At 37.0% G+C, this 14,881-nt stretch overlaps 2 protein-coding genes across 4 annotated transcripts in view; one reads left to right on the top strand and one right to left on the bottom strand.

Moving 5' to 3' along the window:
• The window catches only part of sgcd (sarcoglycan, delta (dystrophin-associated glycoprotein)), a 618,307-nt gene that overhangs the window by 532,988 nt on the left and 70,438 nt on the right, over window positions 1-14,881 (top strand). The gene's annotated exons all lie outside the window — the stretch shown is intronic.
• Window positions 1,095-14,881, bottom strand: part of wwc1 (WW and C2 domain containing 1) — a 60,787-nt gene continuing 47,000 nt past the window's right edge. The window contains exons 17-23 of one of the 3 annotated variants that reach the window (XM_074611798.1): window positions 12,814-13,021; window positions 12,471-12,641; window positions 12,150-12,242; window positions 9,195-9,425; window positions 8,970-9,088; window positions 2,481-7,861; window positions 1,095-2,446 (exon numbers count right to left, since the gene is read on the bottom strand). In XM_074611798.1, coding sequence (XP_074467899.1) covers window positions 7,795-7,861; window positions 8,970-9,088; window positions 9,195-9,425; window positions 12,150-12,242; window positions 12,471-12,641; window positions 12,814-13,021 — 889 coding nt within the window. In that variant the 3' untranslated portion in view covers window positions 1,095-2,446; window positions 2,481-7,794. The remainder of the gene's footprint in view (window positions 2,447-2,480; window positions 7,862-8,969; window positions 9,089-9,194; window positions 9,426-12,149; window positions 12,243-12,470; window positions 12,642-12,813; window positions 13,022-14,881) is intronic. The other 2 variants (XM_074611797.1, XM_074611799.1) reach the window with 2 other exon arrangements.

Genomic DNA, 14,881 nt, shown 5'->3' with positions numbered 1-14,881 from the left:
GCGGGGTCGCTCAACCGTCATAAAGGAGGACAGCGCCACCTGCTGGATCCTGGATGAGCTGCAACAACATGGCTTTATGACTACAGTCCACACTTCACAGGTAAACACTGTACTTATTATTGCACTAAATATATTTGACAGCCATAGTTACCTTTTTATATTAATATTTCACATACAAAAACATATAAGCTTATAAAATACCACACATTGTTAAAAATAAAACCAGTAGCACTAGTATATGCTTATATACTTATACTAATATAGTATATTTTGAGAATGCAGGCAGTAAACAAGTAAAATAAGTAAAGTAGTAAGTCAGATAAAAGTGTACTTGTTTGATTATGAAACAGAAAATTAAAGACAGTACAAGACCTTACCCTGCTCTCTCAAAAAAGTCAGACTATGTTACGCTTAACATCATTTTATATCCTTCTTTCTTAGCTTAATCTATTATTTAATTTAATGTTGAATTTTTATTTAATAATTTTTCTCTTTCTTTTATTTTTTATTTTTCTCCTTTTAATAATTTTTAAGCTAAATCTATTATTTAATTTCATTTTAATTTAAATAATTGTACTCTTTATTATTTTTTTAATTTATCCCCTTTTAATTTTTTTTTGCTGAATCTATTATTTAATTAGATTAAATTAAATTAAATTAAATTAAATTTAAAAATTTAATTTAATAATTGTTCCCTTTCTTTTATTATTTTATTTTTTATTTATCTACTTTTTATTATTATTATTTATTTATTCATATGGCCAAGACCGACATGGAGTGTGTGTCTTCCGTTCTATGTTTTTATTTCATACCACAGACACTCAGTTATGTTCAGTATTTGATATGACCTCTGTACAAAAAAAGTCAGATTACCCTAACAGAATATTCGTACAGTCCCTAATAAAATTAATTTTGTAACTGGATTCATCCAGGTGAAGCTCGATCCTACATGTATATAATCAATTAAAAATCCCGACTTCAACTATTTATATTAAAAGTTTCTTCATTTTCTAACAACCCTGGTTATCCTGAAAAATAAAATGTGCATTATTAGAGGCAGATAAATAAAAGAAGTACAAAAACACATCATAATAGAAGAGAAGAACTTTTTTTTTTATTTGTTGTGAAACTACAAAACATATTGTTTGGTTTGTTTGTTTTTTGTGCTGGTGAAATATTTACAACTCTGGTCGATAGTACAGTGTCTGAGAATAAAATTCACAGCTTTTCGGGACTCTCGCGATAAAAAGAAAAAAACAGGAAAAGCACACCCAAATCACAAAGTGCAATAAATACATGCTGTATGTTTCTCTCATAGCCGCCGCCTCCTCCGTACACATTACCAGGTTCATCACCAGTCGTAATACAAACAGATTCATTAGGGAAAAAAAAAAAAAAAAAGAATCAAATTAGGGGAAAAAAATGAACTTCAAAAAACAAAACAAGAATTATATCACAACCTACATGATGAAAAAATAATTATTTGTGACTAACAGCATTTTTCCTCTGAATGATCGTGATTTTCTCGTAAAAATCTACATTCCTTCATCCAGATGTTGTTATATATATATATAAATGAGTCTTTTTTTTGTTTGATTTAGAGGTTAAACAACATTCGGTCGATCATGACAAACTTAAAAACACACAGTACTGTTCCTACACAGAGAGTCCTATTCTTTAAATCTACTCTACAGTGGAGGAAAACAACAACAACAGAAATGACAAACTGTTTACATTAGGAAAAATCAATGCAAACGTTTCTCTACATGTTCCAGCTTCTTTCAGATCACACCATGGCGGCCAGGTTTGGACATTTAAGACAAAAAAAAAAAGAAAGAAATGATAGTGTTGCTTTCCAAAAAGGCACACTCTCTCACATAACTGCAAAGGCGTTCATTAATTTCACAGTGTTCCTGCTACAGTAAAAAAACAAAAAACTCGGATACCGTCAGAGCTGCGTTCACACTGCAGGACGAAAAACATGTTTCTATTTTTATCTCGTAAAAAACAAAAAATAAACACGACAATTATGACGTTTTTTGTTGTTGTGGCTTCTCAATCTGAGTGATGAACATCTGATTGTGTGGCAACGAGACCTCAGTCTGAGCAGTCGGATCAGAAGTCACACGTCTTTTGTGTTGCTGAGTTTGTCGTGACGAAGCAGAGATTTAGGCTACATACTAGGGATGCACCGATACCACTTTTTTCAGACCAAGTACAAGTGCTTACGGGAATCGATAGCTTGATAGTAGCGTTATAAAATGCAGAATTTAACTGATCACTGAGCCACAAAGACACACCGGTGGCCTCCGTTTCTGTTCTGCCTGAGCATCAGGTGTTAAATCTTTGGTATTGATCTTTTTGTATATTGTTTAGTTCTGATATCATCCAGAATCAAACATTTTAAGTTCCTGCAGTGTGAACGCAGCCTCAGTGTGAACGCAGCCTCGGTGTGAACGCAGCCTCGGTGTGAACGCAGCCTCAGTGTGAACGCAGCCTCAGTGTGAACGCAGCCTCACAGCATTTGATTCAGTTCCCCATCAAGCTGTTTGATTATTGTGTGATATTTATTATTCTTTATAAACACTTGTGCAAAAAATATTCCTACTTCTAACCTGAATGTGTCGGGACTATCTTTCTTTTTTAAAACATTTACAGTATTTAATTATCCGGCTGATTTGGGGACTTTCTGGAGAAGGATTAGAGAGTGACGTCAGAGGGAGGAAAAGGAACAGGAAGTGGAGACAGCTGGTCTTAAACACACTGAAGGCAACACATGAACTACACAGAAGAAAAGGTCGCAGGTCGACTCTCCACTGGATCTGATCGAACAGTTCAAGCATTTTATGAGCTACTTGTTTATCTACAAACATCTGGAATGATCAGCTACATTCTTGTTTACACCAGGAAATGGATGATATGACGGCTTTGTGGTCATGGGGTGGACGCTTTTATCCAAAGCACCCTAACGTACGCACGTAACACTCGTTTAGCATGGTGACCCAGCAAGACGTGAAACACCTCAGCATTTCTGAAACAGTCTGTTCATTTGTTTCCAATAAAGCAGCGTGGAGTTTATCCATCAGCATGAGTACGAGCTGGATGGGACGCTAAGATTCTGCCGCTTTTATACAAGTAAATTGTTATTCTTCATTTCTTTTTCATGTTCTGATCCGCTGCTCTGCGATGTTGTCTCTCTTTTTTTGCTATTTTGTCTTATTTTTCTGGTATTCCTTCTTATTTTTTCCTATATTTTGTTTCCTTGTTGAATGTCAGACTGTTGCTGTTATTTAGAGTAGGGCTGCACAATTAATCAATTTCATCGAAATCACAATATGTACTTCTGCAATTTTCAACAATATTTGTTAAAGGCGAAATGTGTGTCAAAATAGCATTTTAAATTAAATATTGTGGTGCTGCAGAGACGTCCTGACCTACACATCATATTCTACAGACTTAAGCAAACATCGTTGTTTAGTACAGATCCCTGTTTAAATCACACCATAATCATTTTAATGTGTTTTTCAATGAACATTTGAATAATTATGTAAAAATGATCATTCCCTCTAATATCGCAATTGCAATATCAGTCAAAATAATTGCAATTAACCCTAATTTAAAGCCACAAAACTAACTTGTTTTCAATCTGTGATGTTCAAAATGTTTAATTATGTAGTGTCCGGTGGGTGCAATTTACTATTTTTTGTTCCTCAGCCTGAGTTACATGATTTACTACATTTCCCACAATGCCTTTATGCAACTTTTTGCATTCCTTTTTTTTGTAGGGATTAGTTTTTATCTATTTATTATATATTTTAGAGCCCGAGCACCAACCAACCAGCGGTCGGCCGGCAGAAACTGAAAGAAATATTATTATTATTATTCAAATTAATCACATTTTTAAGGGGCTTAAGGTGCTCGGAAAGTTGTTAAACTTTGCACACGCATCAGACGTGTTGGGATATTTAATATTTTAGCGCCCCCCACGAAAAGCCTCTTGGAGGTATCCCCAAAACTCAACAGGAAGTCAGCCGTTTTGATTTAATTGTGCCATTTTAGTACAATTTGTTTTGCCTTTTACAGGCCCTGTACTTTAACGAACTCCTCCGACAGATTTAATCTAATCGACTTCAAATTTGGTCGGTACAATCTGAAGACCTTTGCCATCAAAACATTCAGTTTTCATGCAAAATTGTTGCTGATTTGTTTGTTTTCCTTAACTTTTTGTAAACTGCTTACGTACTGTAGCCTCCCTTCTGCAGTTAAATGTGTCTTTGGACTTTAGTAACTACACTTAATGTGGAAGAAATATAATAAGAAACTGGTCATATAAATGAGGTAGTAAGCAAAGTAATGAGAAAGCTTTTCCAGTTTCTTATTGAACCTGTTTTGCTGCTGCAATGCATTCTGGTTTATTTTCCTGCTCCTGCGGTTGTTTAAGTTCTCTGATGGATTTCTCTCCGTGTGATGTGAAAAGTCGGTATAAAACGGTGCCTCAAGAGACACCAAAATTAAAAGTTAATTCTCAACATTAAAGGAGGATTTAAGATGTATAACGTCTAGAAACATGAGGTATATCACCTAAAGAGCTTTAACGCCGGTGAAATGTTGAAAAAGAAAAAGCACCAAGGACAACTTCTACAACAGCCGCTCGACATCCAGGTACAAAAACACAAAGAGCCAGAAAACAAGAGACGTGCCAGAGAGTCGAGGTTCTGCCGGTTGCCTTGGAAACAGAGTCAGACGTCGGTACTGAATAGAAATCACATCGCAGGAGCACAAAGAGTTAACACTGTCAATGTCAGAGGTGTAGAATCAGAGTCACTCTGCTTCGTCTGCAAACTTTTCTCCTCTGATTTCCAAACCAGGTGACTAAACGCCAAGTCACATTTAACAGCGTTGAGGTAAAGTTAATGTTAGATTAAACTGATGGCATCCAAGGAGGGTCTGCATGTCCAAAGTTTAACTTCCTGAAGGGGCAAACTAACTAAATATTTGATATAATATCTGAATGCACATGTTTCTGCAACATTTCTTTAACCGTTTTGCACCCACGGGACACCAGCACTATGTAGAGCTTTTAAGGGCAATGAAAATGAACATTTAATGTACAGTATGCATTGATAGATTGCCGTCAGACGGCCCTTTACGACAAAGAACCGAAGCCGTTATCTATGCACTTTTCAAAGCAACCAGTAATTATACCTATTGTGTTACTTTGGTTAGTTTGGATCCACCAAAGTCACAATAACACAAACAAACTAACTGATCGAGGCAGCGGTAGACCAGCAGTAGTACATTGCTTTGCTTCCGTGCCGTAAGTGCCGTAAGCTGGGGGCGTAACGACCGTCACCTACTGCAGGTAGTACACTGACAACAAACCGAATTATCACTTTAAATATTAATGCATCTCTCAAATTTAAATGCAGTCTGACAGTCCGACGATTCAGGAAATCGTTAAAATCTGCATGTCCACATTTATAACAATGATTTCCTTTTGTGATTGGTTGCAGGACAGTATATTTAACTTGTAATTAATTGTGGCGTGGAACAAAAAGTAAGGGTTGAAACCTGGGGTAATTGATTTGTTTGGCCTCTTGGGGGCAGCACAACATTACATAGATATTTCAACCCATAGTTAATATAAAAATATTGATTAGTGCAGCTTTAGAGACTTGATAAGAAGAGAGGAAGTTCAGTTTTGCTGAGGCACCATGCGATCATTATTACAGATTCAGCTGCAGAGCATCCAGTTCTAAGAGACGTGAGAGCGACTCAGATATGTATCCTAAAACAATCCAGTTAAGAGTGGAAACTAAAAACTCCTTTTAGTTCACAGTCATCAAAAATACATTTTCACTTCCTGTGTGTGTGTGTTTTAACAATCTTCGTGTGCTTCAACAATCAACAATCATTCCAGCGCATTCGAGGCAAAGGTTTCTGGAGTTCTTTTGAATTTCCCAAAAAACCCACATCAAGTTTTTATTTTTATTTTTTTTACCTCAAGTTTCTTTAAAGTGCAGACTATCCGATCAACTACCTGAGTGTGTTAGTGAGAGTTAGTGTTAGATTCTACACTTTAATGAGTGTGTGTGGACAGTATAACGCAGGGGTCAGCAACCTTTACTATCTAAAGAGACATTTTAGGCAAAAGAAATCTGTCTGGAGCCGCAAAACATTTGATCATTGTGATGAAGGTAACACTGTTTATAGTCTAAGTATATAGTATATAAGTCTGATGCAGTGAGGGCCAAAGAGACAATGTACTACGGAGTATTAGGGTAATATTACGAGAAAAAAAAGTCGGCGGTTTTGAGAATAAAGTCGTAATATTATGAGAATAAAGTCGTAATATTACGAGAATAAAGTCGTAATATTACGAGAATAAAGTCATAATATTATGAGAATAAAGTCGTAATATTACAAGAATAAAGTCATAATATTATGAGAATAAAGTCGTAATATTACAAGAATAAAGTCGTAATATTTCTAGAATAAAGTCGTAATATTACGAGAATAAAGTCATAATATTATGAGAATAAAGTCGTAATATTACGAGAATAAAGTCATAATATTATGAGAATAAAGTCGTAATATTACAAGAATAAAGTCGTAATATTATGAGAATAAAGTCGTAATATTACGAGAATAAAGTCGGAATATTACGAGAATAAAGTCGTAATATTATGAGAATAAAGTCGTAATAATACGAGAATAAATTCAAAACTTTACGAAAAAAAAGAAAATAACATGTAAAATGACTACTTTATAATATAATTACTTTATTCTCATAATATTACAATTTTTTTTTCATAAACCTATGACTTTATTCTCGAAAATGTTCCCTCAATGTGGCCCTGATACTCCGTCGTACCGTCGTACCATAGACCTACAACAATGATAAATAAAAATGAAAATGTAAACAAATAAGACAGTTATTCATTTCCATGTTTATAAATCCACAGGGAGCCTCTGGAGAGGAGCTGAAGAGACGCACGTGGCTCCGGAGACGCAGGTTGCTGACCTCTGGTATAACGCGTGAGAGACAATCATGACGACTTGTTTTAATTACGTTCGACCTACAGCGAGAAGAATCTCACCTCCAGTTCATTCAGTAATGTTTAAAAAGCAAAAAGACACACTCCAGTTTTCCTCTCGTGTATCGTGTAGTGTTAAAGACGCCGGGGCTCAAACAGAAGGCGATGGCGCTGACGCTGCTTATTTACAACCATCTGTGCTGTCACTATTGTACATCAGACAAGCTTCAGGTGTGCTTATGTTTGCCTGCGTATAAAGTTGATATTAAATATCGTTAAGCTTGTTTTATCATCAGCTTTAAGTTGCTTTAGTACCATTGTTTTGTGCTATTAATATACATATATATATATCAATATTTGTGTGTAATTCTTAGTAGAAAACTCTTTGTATGCAGCGGTGTGACTTTGTGCTGGAATGATTTTAAACACCTACGAGCGTATAAACAGCCGGTTAGTAACAGAAACACAACGGGAAGAAACAAAGTGGAAGAGAGAGTGAAATAATAATAATAATAATAATAATAATAATAATAAAAAAAGAAAGAAGCTCTAGCAGTGCTATCATCTAATTTACAAAGACTATCCACATTAGAAATGCTGAGCTCTTTAAACATGTGTTTCTTCACGGTTTTGACTAAAACACATGTTTTTATCTTAATTCTTCATAACACCGCCAAACGTTTGCTTCATTTGTAAATGGGAACAGCAGGTTAAGACTCGGAGGAGGTGGGGGGGGAATACTTTGAAATGCTTCTCTCTACACGTCGTCGGCCGGCAGGTCGGGGATGCTGGTCTTTGCTCGTGTGAAGAATGCCATCTTCTCTCTGAAATCACACAGGAAACAGTCAGAGTCTCGACACGATGAGACGACAACAAACAAAACCAACATGTGAAGTTTACTGTTTCTAACAAAGTCATGATGTCAAACTTCATGACTCCAAAGTAGTTGGATGAAATGTTTATTCTTCTTTATATATATTGTATATTAAAAGTTTGGTATTTGTCTACTATCCATTTATTTGTTATTTTTGTTTTTTGTTACTTATGTTTGAAATAAATAAATAAAATAAATGAAATAAATAAATAAAATAAATAAAATAAAATGAAATAAATAATTAAATAAATAAATTAAATAAATAAATTAAATAAAATAAATAAATAAATAAAATTAAATAAATAATAAAAAATAAATAAATAAAATAAAATAAAATAAAATAAAATAAAATAAAATAAATAATAAAATAAATAAATAAGTAAATAAAATAAAATAAATAAAATAAAATAAATTAAATAAAATAAAATTAAATTAAATTAAATAAACAATAAATTAAATAAATTTAATAAATTTAATAAAATAAATACAATTAAATAAATTAAATAAAAATATAATATAAATTATTTAGTTAAATTATTTAGTTAACCCTTATGCATCACTAGGGACAATTGGCTTTAACATTTTTTTTCAAACTTTGTAAGTTCATCCTCAGCTCCTATAATAAGTCTATAATAAACTGTAAACGTGATATAAAAAGGTGTGGGGTTCATTTTTGTATTCCATAGGGGAGGGCTTCACCTCAAGATAGTTTACTATCATGCCCACCATAATGATCTATATCTTAATAACATAACATGACGTAACATTGTGTCATTATTCGGGGTTAATGAGGACTAAAAACAAGCCTCTGAAATGACAAAACAATATCTCAAAAATCAGTAATTAGTAGACTAAATGAAGCATAACAAAGCATTTTCACAACATGCGCCGTCAGTCAAACTGTCAGAAAGCAGAACAACGACAGAGTTAACTAACATTTCATGCATTTTCATCTGGGCTAGTCTGCTGGTGCTCTTTATCTGGAGACAACCAACTGAGTCTCATATATCAGAACTCTGTCCAGCTCTGACTGGAACCTGGTGTGCTGTTTCTCCCACCTGAAGGTCTGGATCTCGGGGACCTCTTTGCGGCTCTGGCCCCTGATCTTGTGGACGTCCTTGGCTGCCGCCCTCATCATCTTCTCCACCCGCTTCTCCTGCAGCTGCTCCTCACGAGTCTGAACGGGACCAAGAGCACAGGAGGTGTCAAAGATACTCTCCTTTAGAATCTCCTCTAGAGAACTTAAGCACACCTGGATGCGTCGGTAACCGAGACCCACTCACCTGTTTCTCGGCCTGCTTGAGGAGGAGGCGGAAGCGTTCGTCTTCTTGGACCCAGGCTGGCAGCTCTCTCTGGCCCCGCTGCCTCGCCTTCTCCAGCTGCGACTTCAGCTCCCGCAGCACCCGCAGCTCCTGCCCCAGCCGGGCCTGCCGCGTCCGAGACACCTGCAGGTCCAGCTCCAGGTCCAGGGGGGTCCGCAGCAGACCGTCCAGACCTTTAACCTGCATAGGAGGCTGAGGGGAGGACAACAAAACATCTGATCATTGTGATGAAGGTAACACAGTTTATAGTCTAAGTATATAGTATATAAGTCTAATGCAGTGAGGGCCAAAGAGACAATGTACTACGGAGTATTAGGACCACATTGAGGGAAAAAACATCTGAGATTTACAGAATAAAGTCAGAATATTACGAGAAATTTTTTTAATATTACGAGAAAAAAAGTCGTAACTTTACGAGAATAAAGTCGTAACTTTACGAGAATAAAGTCGTAACTTTACGAGAATAAAGTCGTAACTTTACGAGAATAAAGTCGTAACTTTACGAGAATAAAGTCGTAACTTTACGAGAAAAAAGTCGTAGTATTACGAGAAAAAAGTCATAATATTACGAGAAAAAAGTCGTAGTATTGCGAGAAAAAAAGTCGTAATATTGCGAGAATAAAGTCATAACTTTACGAGAAAAAAGTCGTAATATTACGAGAAAAAAGTCGTAATATTGCGAGAATAAAGTCGTAACTTTACGAGAAAAAAGTCGTAACTTTACGAGAAAAAAGTCGTAACTTTACGAGAAAAAAGTCGTAACTTTACGAGAAAAAAGTCGTAACTTTACGAGAAAAAAGTCGTAACTTTACGAGAAAAAAGTCGTAATATTACGAGAAAAATAGAAAATAAAGTCAAATTACTACTTTATAAACCTTTGACTTTATTCTCATAATATTACATAATATAACACTTTTCTCAAAATCTCAGATTTATTTTTTTCCCTCAATGTGGCCCTAATACTCCATCATACCGTCGTACCATAGACCTACAACAATGATAAATAAAAATGAAAATGTAAACAAACAAAAAGAAATCCCCAGGGAGCGTCTGGAGAGGAGCTGAAGAGCCGCAGGTTGCTGACGCCTGACGCCTGACGCAGCCTGTGAGAGAACAGAAAACCCTCCTCTTCTCTAATATCATTCAGTGTGCGAGCACTGAACAAAGGAGCGGTTACTTTAACGGATGAAGACGGCGACGTATTTGATGTCTGCAGAAGGTCTTAATTGTCTCCTGAGTGGACAGTAACCGCTTGAATTATTTGCAAACACTGTCTCCGACATGCAGTGCGTTGTGTTTGTAGATTTCCGTCTGCTGCCGAGCCTTGGGAGGGGAACCGAGATGTTGCTGCCTGCCTCGGAAATTAATAGAAGCTGGCAAATGTCAGACCTGCATTAAACATTCAGACGGTTATTAAATATTAAGAGTCACTTCACTGGGGAGACATCGGGCGGCTTTCAGACACAAGAAAATGCAAATAGGCTCTCCGTCTCGCTCTCTCTCTCCTCTGGAGGAAGGAAGGGACAGTTAATGTGGTCAGCGAACCTGCAGGTTTGACTTCACTATTAAACTGTCAAGAACTGGAGGAGCAGGAAGATGACAGCAAGATATGCAGCAGATAATAGAGAGAGAGAGGCTGTAACACTGCTGGAGTTCTACTGAACTACTCGGCTTCAATGTCAAGACTCCTCTTCATCTTTGACTCCACCAAACTGCCACGACTTTGGTCATACAAGATGAAGCTTAAAGCTGAAGTTTGAAGTTCCAGTTTCTGTTTACGTCATGACTTTATTCTCGAAATCTCAGATTCATTTTTTTTTTTCTCAATGTGGCCCTAATATATATATTGCGAGAATAAAGTCATAATATTACGAAAAAAAGTCATAATATTACGAGAATAAAGTCGTAATATTACGAGAATAAAGTCGTAATATTACGAGAATAAAGTCATAACATTACGAGAAAAAAAGTCGTAATATTACGAGAATAAAGTCATAACTTTACGAGAAAAAAGTCGTAATATTACGAGAATAAAGTCATAACTTTACGAGAAAAAAGTCGTAATATTACGAGAATAAAGTCATAACTTTACGAGAAAAATGTCGTAATATTACGAGAATAAAGTCATAACTTTACGAAAAAAAAGTCGTAATATTACGAGAATAAAGTCATAACTTAACGAGAAAAAAAAGTTGGAATATTACGAGAATAGAGTCATAACTTAACGAGAAAAAAAGTCGTAATATTACGAGAATAAAGTCATAACTTAACGAGAAAAAAAAGTTGGAATATTACGAGAATAAAGTTGTAATATTACGAGAAAAAGTTGTAATATTACGAGAAAAAGTTGTAATATTACGAGAATAAAGTCAGAACTTAACGAGAAAAAAAGAAAATAACACGTAAAATTAATACCGTATAATATTATGAATTTATTATCATAATACTATGACCATTTTATCGTAAACCTATGACTTTACTCTCAAAATGTAAACAAATAAAACAGTTATTCATTTCCATTTTTATAAATCCACAGGGAGCCACTGGAGAGGAGCTAAAGAGACGCATGTGGCTCCAGAGCCGCAGGTTGCTGACCCCTGCTTTATCCTGTTGCTAAACCTAAATCAGTGTGCTGCTAAATAAGATCTGAATCCAGAGGATATAATGTGCTATGTTTAATTGTATCGTGTCATATTTGGATGAACTTTGAGATTTGTTTAAGCGAGAGAAGGTAACTTGTAACTTGGTGCAGTTTTGGAGAAAATGTAAGTTATTTAATAGTCGATGTTTTATTATGAACATACAAATCGAATTTCAATTTTCTATTAAAGAAAAGTTACAAAAATGTTTGTGTATGCCGTCAATTATAGTTGTTAGAAAGAAAGAAACTCAGAATCAGCAGGTCAGACTTTTTACCTTCTTCATGCGCATGCTGCGTCTCTCCGAGGCGTTCCTGACGAACGGAGACTTCTTGGAGAGGGTGGAGCTGTCGCTGTCACTGCGGTTTATCTAGAAGGACAAAAACAATTCATGAACCCGACTGTACAAAAGACACCGTCACTTGAGCGTGATACCCTCCTTCAAAGAAAAACAATCAGACGTGAGCCTGCACATCAGTCTCGCCCATGTTTTTGTCACGACATACAGTACTCTCGGAGGACATGGAGAGTTTAAGGTGCGTTTTTCTCTCTTGTCTGATGTGCTGATGTGTTATCGTATTGTGGTATCTCAAGTTACCCTGCAGATGTACTGGCTCTGAGGTCCGGGGGAGAAGGTCTTGGAGCGGATGATGGTGTTCCCCCTCATGAAGGGGTTCTGCTGGTGGACGTCCGGGCGGCGCTCCTTGGGTCGAACCACCGAGCAGTGGTGGGACGGCAACATGTTGTCCATGCTCGTCTCCTTGTTCACCTGGACAAAGAGGACACGTGATGATAACGAGAAGAAGACGTAGACCGATCAGGAGGACAGAGTTTGTTTCACTCCTTTGCTGCACTGAAATGTGTTAACTTCTGCTTTCCTCGTTATCCAAGTAAAGAAGAAACATCACATTTACTTTTCCTTCCTTCATCACCAAAGTTACCTTTTCTGTGATGACTGCCGCTGCTGTCGGATGAGGAGGCGGTTTGGTCACCTCTTCTTCCTGCTCTTCCTCCTCCTCCTCCTCCTCTTCCTCCTCTGCTTCCCATTGGCTGCTGTCAGGATAGAACTCGTCCTCTTCCTCCAGAGGCCCCGACCCCTCCACGCCATTTCCTTTTTCGTCATCAAACATGTCCAGAGCGTCGCCGTGCCTGCCAATCAACAACAGAGTTCGGACAGCATTTAATATTTAAGAATTTATTTTGTTTATTTTTGTTTACTATAAATTGCCTGAGAGTGTAAAATAAGCGACACAAAACTATTGTCAACTCGGTTAAAAAGAAGGAATTCTGATTTGGCTATTTTGCTGAAGACTAGGCCGGGTTTTTATTATCAAAATAGGGCCTGCCTTAATTGCCTCCTCTACACTTTGCTGCCTAGATTCTGTGTATCACAGTTCTCTGCTTTTCTATCCAACTCATTATCCCGTACACAACATTGTGTACTTTATGATCTGGTCTTCATTAAGTCTAAGGAGACAGCAGCATTGGTATATTTGTATTTACAAAGCAATACTGGGCAAACATATTTATTTATGTATGTATGTATGTATGTATGTATGTATGTATGTATTTATCTATTTATCTATTTATTTATCTATTTATCTATTTATTTATTTATTTATTTATTTACATATTTATGTATTTATGTATGTATGTATTTATTTATTTATCTATTTATCTATTTATTTATTTATTTATTTATTTATTTATCTATCTATCTATCTATTTATTTATGTATTTATTTACATATTTATGTATTTATGTATGTATGTATGTATTTATTTATGTATTTATCTATTTATCTATTTATTTATTTATTTATTTATTCGTGAAAGGTTGAAAAAATAGTGCCTATTTTTTAAAACATATTTTTAGATTTTGTTTTTTGTATATTTTTTGTCAGGTGAATCCTTGACCTCCTGACTACCTATAAATATAATATATAATATATAATGTATAAAAGCCAAATGTAAAATAGTTTGTTAAGAGTTATACAAAATAAGATGAAAGCTAAAGTCAAAACATCTATATAGTATTGATATATATATACCATAGGCAGTTAGATACAGAGAGACAATGAAGAGGAAGAGAGGTGGAGTTGAAAGTGAAAGGACGATTGAAAAGAAATACTATAGGGGGTCTAATTCCTTCCTTCCTCCCTGTGAAGGACGACAGGTGTTGAGTGTGTTGAGGGCTACGTGACCTCAGGACACCTGGTGATTGTCGTAGGACAGAGGGAGGAGGTGTCATTCAGAAGAGGAGGGAGGTAATTCAAGCAGCTTTTACAGTCCGAACCTGCCAGGTGACATTCTGTCTGTGTGTTTCGTCACTCCACAAACACTCGCGTGGTGACTGACGGCTTTAGTTCTGCTAAGAATGTGGAGGAGTCACTCAGATTCTTTACTGAGAGGGATAGTTGGGGGTTTTTGAATTTTCTAGGGACTTTTTTTCAGACCGAGTACAAGTACTTACATTTGGGTACTCGCCGATACCGAGTACTGATATGAGTACTTCTCTGTGCCAAAAGACCCTCGTTAACAGCCAGCTGGAGGGTGTGAGCGACACACGGCAGGCTGGGGAGTCCAGCATACGAGGCGGTGCGCCGCGACCGGCTCTAGGTCGGCTTGGAAAGGCTCGGGGCGAAGGTGCTTCGCGGGGCCGTGGACAAAGTGCTCGCTGCGCCCTCTCTCCCCACCAGGGAGGGACGGGGCCCCCTGCTCCCAGTGCGACTGTCGACGGGGGCGGACTGTTCTCAGTGCGCCCCAACCGTGTCGTGCCCCCAGGGTGGGGCTCGGCCCACGTAAAAGGCAACCCACCCGACCCGTCTTGAAACACGGACCAAGGAGTCTAAAGCACGCAGGAGTCAGAGGGTGCAAGCAAAACCCCGTGGCACAATGAAAGTGAGGGCCGGCGCGCGCCGGCTGAGGTGGGATCCTGCGGGGTCGGGCGCACCACCGGCCCGTCTCGCCCGCACCGTCGGGAGGTGGAGCGTGAGCGCGTGCGATAGGA

Source organism: Sebastes fasciatus, chromosome 16 (genome assembly GCF_043250625.1).
Source record: "Sebastes fasciatus isolate fSebFas1 chromosome 16, fSebFas1.pri, whole genome shotgun sequence".
Taxonomy (NCBI): Eukaryota; Metazoa; Chordata; class Actinopteri; order Perciformes; family Sebastidae; genus Sebastes; species Sebastes fasciatus.
Note: the sequence above shows the minus strand (reverse complement) of the source record. Positions and strands in the feature narration are given on the sequence as shown.